Source organism: Archocentrus centrarchus, chromosome 13, assembly GCF_007364275.1.
Source record: "Archocentrus centrarchus isolate MPI-CPG fArcCen1 chromosome 13, fArcCen1, whole genome shotgun sequence".
NCBI lineage: Eukaryota > Metazoa > Chordata > Actinopteri > Cichliformes > Cichlidae > Archocentrus > Archocentrus centrarchus.
In genome coordinates this window covers 42,818,629-42,838,717 of record NC_044358.1, presented here as the reverse complement: position 1 = coordinate 42,838,717, position 20,089 = coordinate 42,818,629, and the positions used below count along the sequence as shown (strand labels likewise).

General features: G+C 38.0%; 1 protein-coding gene across 3 annotated transcripts in view; it reads left to right on the top strand.

Moving 5' to 3' along the window:
* LOC115791192 (alpha-2-macroglobulin-like) overlaps positions 1–20,089 on the top strand; it is a 44,832-nt gene that overhangs the window by 9,579 nt on the left and 15,164 nt on the right. For 2 of the 3 annotated variants that reach the window (XM_030745326.1, XM_030745325.1), the window contains exons 4-21: positions 1,105–1,157; positions 1,635–1,655; positions 6,216–6,381; positions 6,465–6,549; positions 6,654–6,777; positions 7,853–7,970; positions 8,083–8,192; positions 8,295–8,462; positions 8,665–8,892; positions 10,303–10,366; positions 11,067–11,212; positions 11,517–11,666; positions 12,598–12,735; positions 13,196–13,277; positions 13,396–13,582; positions 16,947–17,172; positions 19,605–19,731; positions 19,920–20,041. In XM_030745326.1, coding sequence (XP_030601186.1) covers positions 1,105–1,157; positions 1,635–1,655; positions 6,216–6,381; positions 6,465–6,549; positions 6,654–6,777; positions 7,853–7,970; positions 8,083–8,192; positions 8,295–8,462; positions 8,665–8,892; positions 10,303–10,366; positions 11,067–11,212; positions 11,517–11,666; positions 12,598–12,735; positions 13,196–13,277; positions 13,396–13,582; positions 16,947–17,172; positions 19,605–19,731; positions 19,920–20,041 — 2,315 coding nt within the window. Of the gene's footprint in view, positions 1–1,104; positions 1,158–1,634; positions 1,656–6,215; positions 6,382–6,464; positions 6,550–6,653; positions 6,778–7,852; positions 7,971–8,082; positions 8,193–8,294; positions 8,463–8,664; positions 8,893–10,302; positions 10,367–11,066; positions 11,213–11,516; positions 11,667–12,597; positions 12,736–13,195; positions 13,278–13,395; positions 13,583–16,946; positions 17,173–19,604; positions 19,732–19,919; positions 20,042–20,089 lie in introns of those variants that run through there. The other variant, XM_030745327.1, reaches the window with a different exon arrangement.

The window sequence follows — 20,089 nt, the reverse complement described above, 5'->3', positions numbered from 1 at the left end:
ACTAATTGATGTGCATCATCTGCCTTCATTGATAGCTAAAGCTGAGTATCATCTGCATAACAATGAAAATTGATGCAATGTTTTCTAATAATACTCCCTAAGGGAAGCATGTATATTGTAAATAAAATTTGACCCAGCACAGAACCCTAGCACAGGAGTGTTGTTTCTCACTCAAAATGAAGGAATATCATTCATGAGAGATGTGTGTGACACATGTTTCACAGATTTTAGGCCAAAAATTAATCTACAGCAATTTAAATACAACCAATCTTTTTTTCTTTTTTTTTTCTTTTCTTTTTTTTTTTTTTTTTGGCTAACACCGGAAATCACTTTCTGGCAGACGATCACTTTTTGGCACAACACTGGCATATCGCCAAAAGTTGCTGATGTCACCAGAAAAAGTCACTAAATTTGTTGCTAGTCACTTTTTGGTGGGAAAAAAAAGTCTGAAAAGGTGGAGTGACAAAGTCACTAAGTTGGCAACACTGGCCGCTGAAAACATGTTGATAATTGTGAATGACCCCTTAGCTAATGCAGGCTTGAGTTGTTCCTACATTGGTTCTGACTGGAGAGGAAAGTGTTTTATTAATCTGTAAAGACTGCTATGTGTGAAATGCTGGTAAATAGTCCAAAAAAGGTTTATTTACTTTGTAACATGGTGCAACTGAGTGGTTAACTGAACGCTGTGAAAATGCTTTTATTCATAATATTTTTAAAAATGATGGAAGAAATTCTCCTGGTTAGCAGTTGGCCCAGTGGTAAGCCACTATTCACAGATATATTTTGGTATAGTGTTTTTAATCAAATTCAAATTCTTTCCAGGATTACTGACTAAACTCTTTTATGGAAACATAAAAAATTACAAGGAGACCAGGTTTGCCCTCATGTAGAAAAAGCTGTTTAAGAGATAAAGATGAAAAGAAATAAAATATGATGTATGGAAACAAAAAGAAAGACAATGTTAGTTATTTTAGCCTTACACACATCATCATTACTTGATAATGATGATGTTGGAGAATGTGTCAGTTTCAGTTCTTAGTCAGGATTTATTAATTATCAAGATGCAAAACCTTCTTGTGATTGTAATTTGAATTTCTTCCAAAGTGCATTTCAGAGTTGTTGCGCTGGACTCCAAGTTAAGACCTGCCAATCAGCTGGTGAGTGTTTCTGTCTCTCCTTTCTTTTAGTTCTAATTTCCAGACAGTATTCCTGATGCTGTATATCAATTGTACACAGTGAACTGGGATTTAAATACTAGATAAGTAAGTTACATAGAAGTGAGTGGCATGGCTAATCTACATGTTCGTACTCTTTGCCCTGATTTATCTTTTGTTCATCATCAGTCAGCTCCTGCTGATAAATCAATAGTACAACTTGGAAAAACATGTCTGTGTTGAGCAATGGCATTTTTACTAATGTTGTAATAATTCTATCAAACAAACACTTAAGCAATAACCCTGAAGTATATAAAACTCACCACATGCTGTTTTATTTAACATCTTCATGTTAAATTGTGTTACATGTTTCATGTTTTTGAATTACTACCAAAATGAAGTGGAATAGAGAAATGGGTAGGACACTGAATAAAAACACCTTGTTCTTTAACAATTTTCTCTCGTTTTCCTTTCTTTTAGTACAATATCATCGAACTTGAGGTAAGAAAATATGATATCAATATTTTACTGTGGTATAATTTTTACTGGACTACCTACCAGAAGAATAATATTACATGAATCCAAAGGGGTAGTGACAGGGGAAGCAACAAATAGTAATGCGGCCACCAGAGACCACAGAAAGTCAAGGATTTTAACACATCATTTTGTAGGTGATAGTTGGTCATTAGTAGCCATACCATGTTCTGGTTGCCTAGAGAAACATTTAATGTTTATGTACTAACATGTATTAAAAACTGGTAAAAGATGGGTGTCGATAAAATGACAGCTCTCCCCTAGAAAATTTCCATTGCAAGATTTGTTAAAAGCAGTCAAACAAAGAATGACTTAAAAGTTACAAGTTACAAGAAAACGCTAACATGGGACCTAACCTGCACAACAGAATAACAAAGCCTGACTGAGAAGAAGATGGTGTTCTAACAGAAAACCAAAAGTATTCAATTCAATTCAATTTTATTTAAATAATGCTACAATAAAAGACAGAAAAACAGCACAGAAAACGCCAATAATAAAACAACCCCGCTATGAGCAAAAGTAGAGCTTCAGAGATTTTAATTAGCCCCTGAAGGGCACTCATTTGCTACAGAGGTCAAAATTTCTCCCAGTCTCCCAGTGACATGAAGGTGGGAGATGTGGGACCTAAGTGGAAGAAAGAAAAAAACACCCAAAGAACTGGACCAGGTCTTTGGGTGGTTTGGGCCTAGGAAGCTTTACGGCAAACATTAATCCTTTTATGTTATTTACATTTTTAGGACAATGTAACAATAACTCAATTATTAAGTCAGCTTTTTAAAAGCCTGAAAACCGTAGACAGTATAAAATATAGATGTAGAGACTGTGATTGAGATGAGCAAAAATCTCCACGTTTCCCTATGTTTTCTTGATGTTTTTGTGACCATGAAACTGCATGCTCATTGGATAACAACCTATTATAGTACAGTTGCTTATGAGTGAATGACCAGATTATGAAGTAAAGCACCAAATGTAAGTATCGGCAATGATCAAGTCTAACCCCGACATCAAGTACTTCTTGTCAAACCTGTATCTTCTGTTCACAAGCTGACAGCGTGCTGCACAACTGCTCCACATTTTAATTAGACAGATCCTTCAGATCTATGGCCACAGATCTTCAGAGCTTCTTTGACACAAAGCTTCTTACACAAGTTGTAGGAGGTGGCAATAAGACAAGATAAGATTTATTTGTCACATGCACAGTTATACATTGTACAATGCACCGTGAAATCAATTTTGCACCTGTAGTCAATAGTAAGTAGCAAAAATATAAAACATAATTCACACATTTTAAAAGTATATAAACAAAAATAAAATATGTAATTCACGCATCATGGCACACAAGATAAAGATATAAAAATATCTAGGGTAAAAATATGACATTCTAATCATTGGTATTTTCACAAGGGCATATTATTTCCACTGTGTCAGTAAGTGCATGGCATTCTAGTCAAACAGAACAGAATAATTTACATTGTGCATAATAGTGAGATTTAGGCCTCAAAGTTGGGCAGACAGATGGCTTGTCGATAAAAACTCTTCTTCAACCTTTCAGTCTTAGTCCTCAGGCAGCAGTAATGCTGGCCTGATCAGAGCAAGGAGAAGAGAGAGGCTGAGCTGTTAATTGATCTTCTTAGCCCTTAACCTGCACTGCTTGGTGTAAATGTCCTAAAGGTTGGGGAGGGTGGTTCCGATGGTCCATTCAGTTGAATGAACCACCCTTTTAAGGGCCATGAAGTCCTGTTTGGTGCAATTTTCCATCAAGGTGATGATACTCCCACCCAAGATGCTCTAAATGGTGCAGGTTTAAAACTTCCTGAGCACTTTGAGTGGGAGCTTGAAGTCTCTCAACTACCCTAGGACGTAGAGATGCTGTCTGGCCTTCTTCACAGTGTTGTTAATGTGATGAGTCCAGGATAGGTCCTGTGAGAAGGTCCACTCTTTACACCTCAACACCAGTAATGAGAAGTGGATGGTAGTCCCTCTGCCGCTTCCTGCTGAAGTCCACACTCAGTTCCTTTATTTTGCTGATGTTAAGTAGAAGGTGGTTCTCCCAGCCCCAGTTCTCTGGTTGGAGACCTCTAGGTTGTCTCTTCATTGTGGGAGAATAGTCACACAACAGCAGTGTCATCAGCAAACTTAATGATGATACTGGACTCTAACGTGGCCTCACATTCCTGAGTGTACAGCAAGCACAGTAGAGGGCTTGGGAGATCCAGTGTTGAGGGTGAGGGGGATGAGGTGATGTGAGGTGACTCCCTTGTGATAAATATCACAAAAAGTCCTTATTCAGTTCAAAACAGACATCAGGGTCTGAAGATTACTTGAATCTGACATTGTTGAACAATCAGAGCACATTTGGGTAGCTGTAGCTCAGGAGGTAGAGGAGGTCACCTACTAATCAGCAGGTTGGCGGTTTGATCCCTGGCTTCTCCAGTCTACATGCCAAAGTATCCATGGGCAAAATATTGAACCTCAAGTCGCTCTCTCTGAAAAGAAACAAAATATAATTGTTCAAAAAGCTGCCAGCTAAAGTACAACCGAAGAAACTAAGCACAGAAGAACTTAACAGTGACAGTTCCTGGTTCAGCCAACTTTTCATTGCATCTCAAGTTCAGGAAGTTGACCTGGAAGAGTTCTTTTCACATGAAAACCACCCTTGGCCTCCACTGTTCTCCCAGCATGGGAAACTTAGAGTCCCAACATGTAAATCAGATCTTTTGAACTGCACAGAAGCACAGGTTGGAGATGAAGCACAGACTAGTTGATACAGTGATATTCAACAGCCCAACAGTAGTTGATATCCTCCCAGTTGGTGAAGCATTGGCAAAATATTTTGCAAGTTGTGTCAAATTGTTTTCTTAATATGGACAAAACAGCAGCTGGAAGCTTGCAGGAGAGTTGACATTGTATGGGACACATATAAAGATGTGTATGTGTCTGAAAGAAACGAGAGACAAGAAAGGTAAAGGAACAAGACAGAAAGTTTCCCAACATGCAAGAATGCCTAAGCATGCATGCTCAGCTGATACTGATGCTGTTGTTGCACTTGTGGGAATATTTGCTTACCTGATCATGACTGCATCTGACATGGATTTTTGGGTGAAATCTGGAAAATGAGCTACATTTAGGTACTTCCACATCAACAAGATCTTTGACACTTTGGACTAGGATGTTGCTCTTTTCCATGCCTTTACTGGATCTGGCACAAAGTCACAGTTTGTGAGAAAAGGAAAGAAGACTTAAGGCCATTTCCTTAAGTAACAGCAGTATTCAATCACTCATTTCAACATCTGTTCACTCCAGTTGATGTGGAAAGTGAGCTATTCAGAACCCTGCATTCTGCATGACCACACCACTGAAATGGAGAACATCAATGACATGAGGCAAGACCTATCCACACAAGGCAAACATGTAAAAATGATGCAGAGCTCAAGCCATCTTGTACAACATGTGAACAGAAGTGTATACTAAGCAAGCATTTGGGCAACAACTCTCCTGACTGATCCTTCTCCTGAACAGTTCATGTGGAAACAATTAATTAATGATTGGCAGCCAGAAGCTGCAAAAAGTTGCTGGGAACTCATCAGATGTGGATGCACGTCACACCCTCTATGCTCCAGGAAGTATATTTGCAGGATTAATCAACTCCAGTGTACCTCACTGTGAGTGAGCAGAGGAGACTGTCAACAGACCAACTGATTTTTTTCAGTTACTGTTAGATGACGTTTATGCTATGGTTTCGTAGATTTTGCATTAATTCTATGAAAATTGTGATCTGTTGTCACTAAACTGTTTGTATATAATTTAATTCATAATTTAATTTGCTGAACAAAATTTATGTTGTGAACAAGAAGCTATATCTAAATTATGTTTGTTATTGTAAACTGTTTGGTTAAAACATGCCAAGTTTAATGCTTTAATCTGGCAAGATGATTTTCATAGCAGTGGTACTACAAGTCATTAGTCAATGTGCATACTCTGATTAGTCATCCTTTGTAACACTTAGAATCACCAAAATTTATGAATGGACTTAATGATTAAGTCCACAACCTTGCAACACAGGTATCTTTCCCTGGTGGCCATTAAAGAGAGTGCAGATTTAAGGCACTTCTGTGATGTCTTCACTTTTCAAACCAGTACATCCATCATTGATACTGTCTATGATACTGGAAATGGAGACCAGAGGAGAGGCATTAGTCTATTTCTCTGTCACACCAGGCTATTATGGCGTTCACATACTACTTTCTAGATGTAACAGAAAATGTAATTTGATCAGATTTGTTATTCTACACAAATCCTGACCTAAGACAATGATTGACAGTGATTTTTTTTTTCTCTCTAAAAACTGAAATACATATGCTATTGTCAGCATCAAGAACAATTTGGGTTTCAGTATCTTGCCAACAGATTCTTTGATAAGCAGATCATAGGAGCTGGGACTGAGCCGCCAGTCTTCTGAAAGGTGGCTGCCCACTCTGCAAATTAACTTTACTTTGTGTCATAAATCCCCACTCTTTAATTTAACAGGATCCAAATAGAAACAGGATTGGACAGTGGCTAAATGAATCATCCAACAGTAAAATATTGCAGCTTTCTTACTCCTTGAACTCTGAGGCCCGTGAAGGGACGTACAGAATAATTGTTTCTGGAGGTAAAGATAAATTATATCACAACTTCAAGGTGGAGAAGTATGGTAAGTCAGGGCTTTAAAAAACATTATTTTAATTCTGATTCTGATATTTGTAATATGATGCTAACGTGTATATTTGTCCTCAGTTTTACCCAAATTTGATGTAACAGTGAATGTGTCTGAAGAAGTGAGTATTGGCCAAGAAGAATTCAATATTAAATTATGTGCAAAGTAAGTTGAAGTAATTTCTTGACAGATGCCAATTTGGATCCTCACAAAACCTGAAAGAAGGCTGGTGAGTGAAAACTCATAGATTTCTTTTTTTTGTTTGATAGGTACACATATGGGCAGCCTGTGCCAGGAAGTGTTACAGTTAAAGTGTGCCGACATCTTCAGTTCTATGGTTCCATCGATAAGAGCTTCAACATAACGGCCCCCTGCCACACAGAGACTAAACAGGTACACTTACTACAGTCTCATCTTCCTGCTGAAACAATGTGCATATAAAAACAGACTGCACACCCATGCAGAATGTATCCGTGCTGCACCAGCAATCACGCTGTATCATCAGTAAGCAAAGCCTCTTCTGTGTACAGGCGTTACATGTATTCTTCAACTAATGTCACAAAGTAGCATCCATGTATGTTCACATGACTACGAATTTAATTATTACATTCAATTTTATTTATATGACACCAAATCACAACAAACAGTCGCCTCAAGGCGCTGTATATTGTTTGGTAAAAATCATACAATGATTACAGAGAAAACCGAAGAGTCAAAACGACCCTTATGAGCCAGCACTTGGACGTCTGTTTTCTAAGGCCCCGTTTACACGACAATGTTTCCAGTGAAAACTGTGTTGTTTTGAAGTTGTGAACAGAATGAAAACTATATTTTTTGGAACTTACCCTTACCCATTTTCACTTACTGGGGTTAGATAAATTAGTGATTCTAAATTGCCCGTAGGTGTGAATGTGAGTGTGCATGGCTGTCTGTCTCTTTGTGTTAGCCCTGCACCGCATGCAATAGCTGGCAACCTGTACAGGTGTACCCCGTCAGCCTGTCACCCAATGATGGCTCATATTTATCCTGTAATTTAAGAATTGTTGCATATTTGGTCCAGTTAGGTTGTCAGGGGTCACAGCATTAAAAAAAAGCAACATTAGTGAACTATAAATGAACTTTAGCTCATTGTCAGATAGCATAAAAACCTGTTATGAGAATAACAGTTGTAACATTTCAGGTATCTTCGTTTTCAGATCTTTATTTTTGTAAACCAACTGGCTACAGATTCAGTAGCTGATTCATGATTTATTATAAATGCTCAATTACTGATAGTTTTATCCATTTGACTCCATTTTGTTTTTGCGCTCTTATGAATGTGTTCTGTGGCTGATGTTTGTGTCAGTGTGTCAGCTCTTAATGAGGAAACTAAAAGTTAAATTTAGTGTTTAAGTCATTTCTTTGATTAGTACGGTTTGTGTGAAGCTTTTATTTTGTTATTCACATTTTATTGTGTTGAACCTTCTAGACAGACAAGACAGGCTGTGCAGCTGTTACCTTCAAGATGTCGACCTTCACCAGAATTGACCAAAAGATACTTGATGATACGCTGAATGTCAATGTCAAAATGGAAGAGGAGGGAACAGGCAAGACTTACAAGAGTTATTTGTTATATTATTTTAATGGTTAATTTATTAAAATTATAGATTATTGCATATTTGCACACACATTGTTCTAACATGGAGGTTGTATATTCAGGCATGTCACACCAACAGCAAAAGAGAATAAGGATTTCATATTCCCTTGGAAAGGTGTCTTTTATTGATATGTCCAAGCTTTGGGAACCAGGATCAAATGTGGAAGGAAAAGTAAGTACAAAATGTGTTCTTTCAGTTGTGTCACTGTGTTATAATGATACAGATTGCAGCATAAATGTGGGTTTTAGTAATACAGTTTTGTGGTTTGAGCAGGTCAGAGCAGTTTTCTACAATGATACACCCATTCCTGAAGCACCTGTGTACCTGTTTGTGGGAGAAAGGTGGTCGGCACGCTCACTACAAAATCTAACAACTGACAGCAATGGTGTCGCCTCATTTTCATTCAGCACAGAAAACTTCGATCAGGATATTATTCTCCATGTAAGTCAGTAGTTAAACAACAGTCTTTTAGTCAACATTTTTCATGAAAAGCTAGATTTAATATATTTTATGCTGCTCCTCCAAGGTGCTAACAACAGTAATAAGTGGCCGTACTGAATCAGTTTATTTCTTCCACATTAGCTTGCTTCTAAAACTGAGCTGACCTTCATCAGATCATTTATGTTTCTTATCTGCAATTCAGGCCAGCCTGACACCAAAACTGACATACCGTGGATATAGAAGTACCTTCTATGAGGAAGGAGCTCACACACTGTCTAAGTCCCAACCTTCTTCTCAAGATGCTAAAACAGTCAGCTCACTGAAGGTGAAGAGGAAGAGTAAACCCCTTTCCTGTGACACAGAAGAGGATATTTCTATCCAGTACACTGTAGTGCGAGAGCCCCCAGCCTCCATGGATGTGATGTATCTGGTGAGTTATTTCTTGACACAAGTTCACTGATCCAGAGTAATGAGGAAAATACAGAGGAGAGACAAAGAGAGATGCTCACTCAAGTTTGGAATGTCTTTAGGTCCTTAAGTGCAACTTTCCTCTTGTTTGTAGTCAGTTAGCTAGAAAGTGTCAAGTCAGGTTCAGGCAGAACCAGGCTCAGCGAGGGGCGGCCATCTGCCATGAGTGGCTGTGGCTGATGAGAAACAGGACAAAATATATGCTGTGGAAGATAATAATACAATAATGCAATAATAGCTTTTGATTAAATGCAGAGTGGTACATAAACAGATAAACAGAGTAAAAAGAGGTGAATGAAAAAAAAAAATACTCGGTGCATCACTGGACAAAACTTAACCAACAGCCAGTAACTGCCTGAATTAACCATGAATTACAATATGAAATAAGTAGTTATAAAAGCTCTATTAACACACAAACAAATAGCTCATTTCTTAATCTGTAGATGTATAAATGTGCAAAATATGTTAATCATTTACTTTCTAAACCACTAAGAGCCTACAAACTTTTTTTTGGAGTTGATGTAATAATTTATTTAGAAATTGTTAATCTGCCATTTATAAAGTATATAAATGCAGTCATTAATCATGTTATATATGAGCTTATTAAGCAACAAGAACTAATTTACATCCATGTTTATAAATGATGTACTGAGGAGGAGTAATGCTGTCTGAATTAATAAACAAGCCTTAACTAATACCGTACTAAAGCTTAGTATTGTGTAATTAATTGTTACTAGTACGGTCTGAGGTATTTTTGGGTTTCATAATGATGTCATGTTCTGTAACACGGCAACAAACAGGGTCAGGATTAATAGAATTATAAAACATTCCAAAGGGTCCCATCTTATGGCAGGTTTGGGCTATTAGTAGAATTAGTAGATTTTCCATTTTCCCAGTGTACTGGAACAAAACGCTCTGACTGTTTTTCATGCATTAGTTCACATCAAATCAGAATTAATAGAGCTGTAACATAACAGAACCAACCAAAGATTTCTCCCTTATGATTAAAATATTCATGTCTGCATGGTGTTCTGGCTCTGATCTCAACTCCCTTATTCACAATGCTTGCACAATCGGCCGGACACACCATGTCTATTTTTTTATGGAAGCAATGTCAAGGTGCAGGGCAGGAAGTTAGACACGGGAACATCAAAGAGAATCCAGTCAGTTTGCAAAATAAAAGACCCCATGCACTTCTGCTTCTGAAATACTCCCAGTGTGATTTGAAGCTGGGCAAAGGAAGAAACAAAAACACTTTGCATACATAACATAACATCACACCTGTGATGTTATGTATGCAAAAACACTTTGCATACATAACATCACAGGTGTATAATTCTTTTTGTGTGACATTTTCTTCTAAATTCTTCAGGTCTTGGCCAGAGGAACCATTGCCGTGCAAGGATTTAAACAGATTCAAATTAAAGATCAGGCAGGTATGTAAAGATTGGCTCTAATCTCTAATCTAACGACTTCATCAAATTCTATTGTAATAGAATAGTAATGTACTTAATAACCCTCGTTAGTAAGTACATTTCATGACATGGACACAGACACTCACACTTATACCGGGGTTGTTGATTTGTGTAGCCATGCTTTGTTTCTGTTTTGTTTTTTCCTTATAAATGCATTTTTCCAGGTATTATTTGGATTTTTTTTTTTTTTTTTTTTTTTGTATGTCGTTTTATCTTCTTTTTTTTTATATACAAGTGCAGCAGTTGATGAACCATTGTGGCTTTTTTGCAGTGGCCTTTTCCTATTTCCTCCCCTTTCTCTTTATTTTTTTTCTCTTTTCTCTCAACCTGTCAACTCTGGCATTACAAGGACACATGTATATGTATAGGAAAAATAACACAAATAAATAAATAAAATAAAAGGACAAACATTAACAAGAGGAGCCTATAGAGAATCTGTAGAGTTCATCTTGGAAGAGTAAATATGTCTGGCACAACAGTGCATTCAGATCGCAATTCAGGTTGCAAAATCTGCCAGACATGGCAGGCTTAAAAATAAAAAATCTATTGCAATATAAAATATTAAATAAAATTACTCAGCCAATCAACTTTTGGTTTGGTGATTGTTAAAATAAAACCAGTATAACAGCTGTTTGTTTGTTTGGTTGGTTGGTTGTTTCAGTGAATGAGGGTGAAGTGTCCTTTAAGGTGAGAGTGTCTCCTGAGATGGCACCGGACGTCCAGATTGTGGCTTATGCTGTACTCCCCAGCAAGGATGTGATTGCTGATAGTGCTGACTTCTCCACTGAAAAATGCTTCAGTAACAAGGTATGTGGTGGTGTAAACTGTGTGCAGCTGTGTCAGATATACTTATCAGTGCATGTTAGATTTAAGCATGCCCATTTTAAAAAATCATTACAGACAATAAACAAATTTCATCCAATATGAGTGGCACAGACTTTTCACTCCAACCAGGAAGGCACAACTTTGCCTGCATGGAGTGGAGCTTGATGACCACACGTGAACTCTAAAAACCACATTAAAGCAAATTCATGGCTTCTCGGTTATCATGGTTTGAATTTTTTAAAACCATTTAAGCTGAGAAGATGTGATGTAATGTTTTGTGTGTCAGGTGTCACTGGAGTTCACACCTTCTTCAGCTGTCCCAGCAGAAAAAAACAACATGCAGGTGACGGCCCTGCCGCACTCTCTGTGTGGGGTGAAAGCCATCGACAAGAGCGTCCTCATCAAGGAGCCAGGGACAACTCTGGAGGCAGACAAGGTAACTGCTGGTATCAACCACAGCATACAGCCTTTACTTGCAGTCTCTTCTAGTATCATAAGTAGCAGAGAAATTATATGAAAGGAAAACAGCCCTCAGTCTGTTGGTCAGTTAGATGATTGGAAAAATGGGGATTCTCCTACTTTTAAATAGCCGAATGAGGAAAGGTTCACAACAGTTTAAGCTGTGTCATGGCAGTATCTCTCTACTTGTTATGGTAGAAAATATGTAGTTCACTTATCATTTTTCTTCCACTTATGTACCCATAATGTGAAATGGCACCACATCTATTCAGTTTTCAAGTGTACTAAACCAAAGTCTGTTGTATAACTTGCATCATAGAATTATAACATTCAGGAAAACAGAAAGCTTTTTAAACCTACTTTTGTCTAACATTTACTAGGGAAAGAACAAAGAAAGAGAGTTCACATTTTATACCCAAATGGGAGCCAGCACACTGGACTTCTCTGAGAAGTCAGAAATTCATTAAGTATAACTAAAACTTTCATTTTAAAACTTTAACTACCTGTAATTTGGCATTTTAATCACAAAATAATAATAATGTGCTTTACTAATTTTTTTCAGCTTTTTTGTAAAAAAAAAAAAAAAAAAAAAAAAAATTAGGAAATTCATGGATAAGAATAATTATAGTTTAGTATTAACATATTTTTATTAAAGAGCTTCCACATACTGGTGGATTAACCATTATAGAAACAATGATTTTGGAAATTACCACTACTATAAACTGAGGGCAGCTGTGGCATAAACCTTGGACTGATTGGTGGTCTAATAAATCTGTTAAGCACTGTAAATGCTACATATGTGTTTCATCATAAGAGCAGGTCCTAAATCTGATCTTCACAGTTGTCAGAATTTCTGAAACAAAAATAATCTGGAAGTGTACATCTGTGAACCATACTCTTCTTTTCAGATTTTTCACTTGCTGCCTCTCAGGAAATCATATGTTCCAAATGAGGTTGAAGACCATCGTGCATGCTTAAATGTGAGAGGAAGAAGATATGTTTTACCAATTCCTGATCAAGATAAAGGTGCCTACACTGTTTTCAAGGTAATATATACATATTTCCCTTAAGCATGTGTTGTGTGTTTGACTAAAGACCTTGTATAAAATATGGATATACACTATATTACCATCCAAATCATCTAATTTAGTTGTTTAAAAATCATTCATGAGCTTTCGCTGCTGTGCAGACTTTACTTATCTTTACACATTAATATGACTCACACTTCAGAGTGTGAAACCACAAAGAAAAATACAATAAAACATAATATATAGCACATAACTGATAAATACAATTACATGCAATTATAAAATGTTATCTGGAATATATATGTAAATCAAGCAATATATGTATAAATCAAAAAACAGTCAAAACAGTGTATAAGCCAATAATAAATATAATGCCTTGAGGTGACTATGTGTTGTGATTTGCCACTATAAATAAAAAGTAATTGAACAAAATGATCTTCGTGGCTTTAGCCAAAATAAACTCTGTTTGTGTGTCTAGAATGTAGGACTGAAGATGGCAACAAATCTGCTGATCCAAATTCCCTCATGTGTGACATTCAAGGGAAGAGATTACTATTTTGGTGACTTTTTCTTTGTTATTTTTTTCTTGGCAAGTTCCAAATGATAATTACCAAAATTAAAGTAGCATGTCATGGCTTCTCCCTGATTCTGATGAAATATTTTCTGGTTTCTTCTCAGCTGTTGATAGAGGACACCCTTATAGATATTATACACGTTTTAGAGGAGCACTTCCACGCTATATACAACCTGGACTATCTCGTACACCTGTTGCGCAAGCTATGCTTGTTGCTGGTTCAGCTCCACCTATAAAAACTGTACGTGCTTTCTTCCCAGAGACTTGGATATGGGACCTTGTGGAAGTTGGGTAGGTTGTTTGCTTTGCTTTTATTTGTTTTTCCAAGGACAATTGGTGGTCTTGAAATGAGAAATTAAACTTGCATACATGTAGGGATACTAGGAATGATCTTGCTGTTCTTGAACTAGTGCCACAATAAGAATGCTGTGGCTGCAGCGAAATCTGAATATTATGCAATGCTAATCAGGTCTGGTGAAGGGAATACTAGAACTCTTTTCTCTACTGTTAACAACATGCTTCAACCACTTGACAATTTCCACCTTTATTTTAGGGAGTAGTTTAATACTCGTATGGCCCTTTTCAGTACTAAGATTAGTCATAATCAACAACAGCTGGCTCTAGGTAATGAAACATAAAGTAAGTAAGTAAGTAAGTAAATTTTATTTATATAGCGCTTTAAAAGAACAGAGTTCACAAAGTGCTTTACAGTACAGAATAAAATGGAACATTAAAAATGGTATAAATAGTTAAAATTAAATAAAAGCTAGCCTGCACATGTGGGTCTTCAGTTTCTTTTTAAAGGTATCAACAGAGTCCACAGATCTTAAATCCAGTGGAAGTGAGTTCCACAACTTGGGGGCCACAACCTCAAAAGCACAGTCACCTTTTGTCTTTAACCTGCATCTAGGTACAGCCAACAAGCACTGAGCAGCAGACCTCAGAGATCTAGATGGTCGGTAAGGTTGTAGTAGCTCAGTGATATATGGAGGCATCTGACCATGGAGGGCTCTGAAAGTGATCACCAAAACTTTAAAATGAATCCTAAATTTTATGGGGAGCCAGTTTAAAGCAGCCAGAATTGGTGTCATATGGGACCTTGTAGGGGACCTGGTGAGAAGCCTCGCAGCAGCATTCTGGACTATTTGTAAGCGATCCTGAGATGATTTGTTTAAGCAGATCCAGTTCTTTATAACACAAATGCAGTCTTGAAGAACAAATAATTTGGCTACATTCTGTAGTTTAAAAGATATGTACAACAGAATATCATCTGCGTAGCAATGGTATGAGATGCATTCAAAGTTATTCAGGATGTGCCCAAGTGGGAGCATATATAGAGCAAACAGGATTGGTCCCAGGACCGAGCCTTGGGGCACACCACAAGATAGGGTAGCAGTGGAGGACATAAAATTAGTAGAAGCAACAAAAAAAAGCTCCTCTGAGAGAGGTAATAAGAAAACCAGTCAAGTGCTAACCCAGAGATACCCACACAAGTTTTAAGTCTATCAATCAGGATACCATGATCGATAGTATCAAAGGCAGCTGAGAGATCCAGAAGTACAAGAACTGGATATTCACCTGCATCTCTACACATTAAAATATCATTTGAAACTTTAAGGAGAGCGGTTTCAGTAGAGTGCATCTGGCGAAACTCTGAAATGTATCTAAGATGTTATGAGCAGTTAAAACTTCTGTTAGCTGCTTGGCCACCACTTTTTCTAAAATTTTGAACATAAGAGGCAGTCTTGAAATTGGCCTAAAATTCTGAAGGAGGGAAGGGTCGGCGTTTGGGTTTTTTAAAAGAGGGTGAATAACAGATTTAAAATATGATGGGACACAGCCAGAAGTTAAAGAATTGTTAATTATCTTGAGAACACACAGTCCAATGGTGGGAAACACCTCTTTGAACATTGAACAAGTATACTTTATGATTCCCAACTCTTCTTTCCTTTCAAGATTCAAACTTGAATCTGCTGAGGAAATATTTGGATTTATTAAGAAATCTAAACCCACCTGTCACTGTGATCCACTTATGTGGTTAAATCCTGCTTGTCTCTTTATTTTGATAGTCAGCATTATTCCATAATCTCTGGCTTTGTTCCTCTGCCTTTGATTTTTATTAGGCCCTGAGATGGGTAAATGATTGGCAGCAATATTTATTTTCATGTGTTTTTTTGTTTTTCTGCAGTGTCAGATTAAAAAAAATCATACTTGAGGTTCTGAGGACAAAAATATCGCCGTCTCAAAAACTGCTGTAAAAATATAGAGCAAAAGAGAAAGAGGGTGAGAGAGAGATGGAGAGGGTGGGAGAGAGACAGACAGGGTGGGAGATTGTATGTGTCTGAGCGTGAGAGTCCAGCTCAGGTAGAGCTGAGACTGCAAATGGACAGACTGTGGTGGTCTTTGCATGTAAAATGCATGTCAAATTCCTATATTTGCATGTAAAAGTCATGCTGCTCCCTACTTCTACATTTACTGATGAGAGAGGGGCCTGAAGCAGCACCTTGTAGATTTGAGTTGATTCATTTTTTGACCTGTAAACACCGGCCAAAATGAGCAGCCCCACATAAGCCTACAGTTCCTCTGTGTCTACGTCTCACCAGTCAGCAAGTAACCATCTCCCATGCAGATCTATCATGGCTACAATTTGCTGCAGGATTTCAGTGCAAACATGGAGATCAGGTCACTAATAACTTCAAGTTTGTAGGTCCCAGGGTCAAGCCTCTGGCTGCTGGGACATAACAGAGTGTCACAGCGGGAGGTTGTGTTTTCATTTTTTTGAAATCCATTCTGGCACAATGATAATAATTAATATTAATAATAATTAATAATGAAATTAATTTTCTGTGGTTTTCAATGGGACATTTTTTGTCCCAAAGATCAAATGTGTTAGTTCTTGAATAGCTAAGCTATTTTAGGCTAATTAAAAAAAAAACTGAGTTGACACTAATAAAATTTGTTAAAAATGATTACTCTCTGGCAGATTTGAGTTATGTTCGTTCAGCACAGACAAAATGGCAGGCAAATAAACAATGAAAAGACACAAAATGTCCCAAAGATTTCCTAAGGGTTAAAAAAAAAAATCCTTCAAAAAAACTGTTGTTGTACAGATTTACTCTCACATTACAAACAATCATCTGTTTAAACAATTTCAGTCTGGTTTTAAGGCACTTCACAATACAGAGACAGCCCTGGTCAAAATCCCGATCTATTGATGGCAGCTGACTCTGGTCTGTTAACCGCAACTGAACTCTTTGATCTGAGCTCTGCCTTTGATATGGTCTCTCATGATGTTCTGTTAAAGACATTAGAATCTGCTGGTATCAGAGGCACTTTACATGTCTGTCTTAATTCATATCTATGAGATTGTAAACAGTATGTACAGTTACAGTGATGTTCCCCAGGGCTCTGTCTTAGGCCCCTTCTAATATATTTAGCTGATACCTTTAGTCCACATTTTTAGGAAATCTGGCATACACTTTCATTCTTGTGCTGATGACATTAGTAAATTAAGCCTAGTTCTACTCTCCCACATTCTTCTCTCATTGACTGCTTATGGGAGCTTAAATTATGGTTGTCTGATATTTTTCTTAAATTAAACAATGACAAAACAGAGTGTCTGACAGTGTGCAATTTTGGATATCTGCTGATTTAGAGAGTCTGGATCAAAGGATGTGTCCCTCATCATCCCGGACACCATCACCACCTGGGAGACGGAGGCTTTCTGTTTGTCCTCTCAGGGATTTGGTTTGGCTCCTCCTAAAGAAGTTAAGGTCTTCCAGCCCTTCTTCCTCGAGCTCACCATGCCCTACTCCATCATCCGTGGGGAGCACTTTGAACTGAAAGCAACAGTCTTCAACTACCTGACCAGCTGCATCATGGTAATCAATCAAATCATCATATCATCATATCAACAAAATGCAAATGTTAGCATGCTGATGGACTTTGCAGGTATTTTTGTCATGTACCAAAGTACTGTCCATTATTATTGCAGTATGTGGCTAACTTGTAATTTATAATTAAGTGCACTTAATCATAAATTATAAGATAATCACACCTAATGGCTCCATAGTGTAGTACTTCACACATTCACTAGCAAGTGAATGCACAGATCCCTTTGAGTTTGTGTCAGGAAGCACATCAGGGGCCTATGCCAGAAAGCAGGTTTTGCTAATAACTCCGAGTTTGTTAACCCTAAAATGAGGGAAAATCGGGCTTTCAGTTCCAGAAAGAGAGCTAACTCCAACTCTGAGTCAGTTACCGAGGTAACAGACTCTGTGAACCTAACCTGCTCGCTGGCAGGTTTTATCCAACAACCTCTGAGTGTCTCTCTGACTCCTCCCCTCCTGCTGCACCTGAACCACCTGTCTGACACTCCGATTCATTTCCTCATTCATAAAGACTCTGCAAAGCGATCAGAGAAGCGAATTCATCTGCAGACATTTATGTTTCTACAAGCACTGAAATCCCAGTTAGACGTTAGTTCGTTATTTTTGTACGTAACATGAAGCTTTTACAGTCGTTCACTCGTCAACAGGCTGTAAGGATGGAGACAGCGATGATGTCGCGGATCTATAATGAGCGCAGCTGTCAGACTGTCAGTCAGTTCCTCTGAACCATTTACTGTAGTTACTGCAGCATCACTGTTACATCACACTGACCTCCATGAAGCTTTAGACACAGAACACACTTTGGATGGAAAAATGTCTGGATCCTGGAGATGATGTGAATGTTTGAGTGAAGATGAGGCTGAAATATCTGAAGACTTGAAAACTGAACTAAATTGATTTAAAGTGACTCAGTGTGAGAATTTCCACATATTTTCCACTGAAAATCACCAAAATCGGTGATCATAGGCTCTATAACGGATCCGCAAACCGTGTCCGAGTCCACCCGCGCAGCAGGAGGATCCAAATGGATCAGGATCACGGATTCAGACGCGATAAGGCCCAGATCCAGTTCAGGCTCCAGTTATTTTGCAGCTCATCCAGCCTGGATCTGTTCATAATGGCTTCATCTTCCCGACACGATCTGCATTCTTTAATTAAAATGCCTCATCCTCCCAAAATGCACTGAATTTTACAACGTATAAAGCGGAGGCATTTATCACAGCATGTTTGCCTGTACTGGTAAAACTTTACATTCATTACAGACTTGGAAAGCTGCTCTGAATGTTTTCAGCTAAATATGAAACTATTACTGAACTCTGACCTTGGACAGTAACTCAGTGAAACATCTCTGCTGTGGCGGTCAGAGAGCTGTCATCTATCCGCTGATTTTAGATCAGATTAAAATGGTTAAACTGGAAACATTAAAGCAGTTTTTCTGCAAATCCCATTTTTATCCAGTAATGGCAGAAATAATGAAATCTTCAGTTAAATAAATGAATAAAGTGAGGTTGCTATTCCATCAATAGATTCCATTTTTACTGTACAATTATTTAAACAAATAACCATAAACTGAACTGCCATAAACTGAACTGTCATAAACTGAACTGTCATAAACTGCAGCAAAAACAGTTTTTATTAAGTAAAAAAATGACCTGAGGTCAGCTCCACCCCCCGGGGTCTGCTGCTGTCTCAGTCTCTAACACACAAACTCAGTCTGAGCTGTTTCTCCACATTTTTATCTTCACTTTCTGTCTCCTGCAGTTTGTCCGTCAGGCTGAATAATTAGATTTTATAAATCAAATGTAAAATTAGGATTCAGCTTCATCTGATGGAGATTCAAGTTGTGTAAATGATGACAGCAGATATTATAAAAGAAATTATATATTTTATAACAAACTTTTATTCTGTCTATGATGATGACAGAGTGGGTCAGGCTGATTAAAGTGACTCATCATGCTCCACGCTGACACGTGCGATCCTCCATCCACCAGATTAAAGTGGAGGCTCCGCTCTTTATTTACCCGTTGCCATGGTGAATCCTGGTATCAGCGCTCCATTGATGATGGCTTTCTTTCCTTACTCACGCACGCGCTAAATCAGGGTGATCATACTCAGAGTTGATTGAACTAACCCTGATCAGCTGTTCTGGAACGGGAAACTCAGAGTTGCCGATCTCAGAGTTGATCAACTCAGAGTAGGTTTATAAACTCAGAGTTTGTTGAACATGCTTCCAGGAATAGGCCCCTGGTATAAAACAGCTACCAAATCAAAACATGTAGTGTAGCTTTCCTGTTTGTCACACCTGGCCTGACGTTGTTTTATCTGAATATTTCTGTCCTTACAGAGTAACAAAAAAACACTGACCTCCTCTTTGACTTAGAAACTAAACCCTGTACCATTGTGCTGTTTTGTTCCTTGTACAGGTCACTGTCTCTCCTACGCCTTCCACAGATTACACACTCACCCCCCTCTCTGATGACCAATATACATCCTGTTTGTGTGCCAGTGAGCGCAAAACCGTCAGCTGGACCATGACCCCAACAGCTTTAGGTGAGGGTCTGGCTTTTGTCCACATTGGTGTAAATGTTAGAGGATGTCAGGGTGGAGGAACCATGTCCCACTTTCCCCAACACCTCTTCTCAGTTTCTACAAAATCAATAAAATTCTATCATGAGCATTATTTTAAAGTACAACAATTTACATGAATGAGAAATGTGATGTTTGCTGTTCTTTCTTAGGGGCTGTGAATGTGACTGTGTCTGCTGAAGCGGTGCAATCCCATGTTTCATGTGATAATGAGGTGGTGAGCGTACCAGAGAGAGGTCGTATCGACGTGGTCACAAAATCCCTCAGAGTAAAGGTTGGTGCCATAAACACAAAATGGCAAACATACTGAATTTGAAATGTT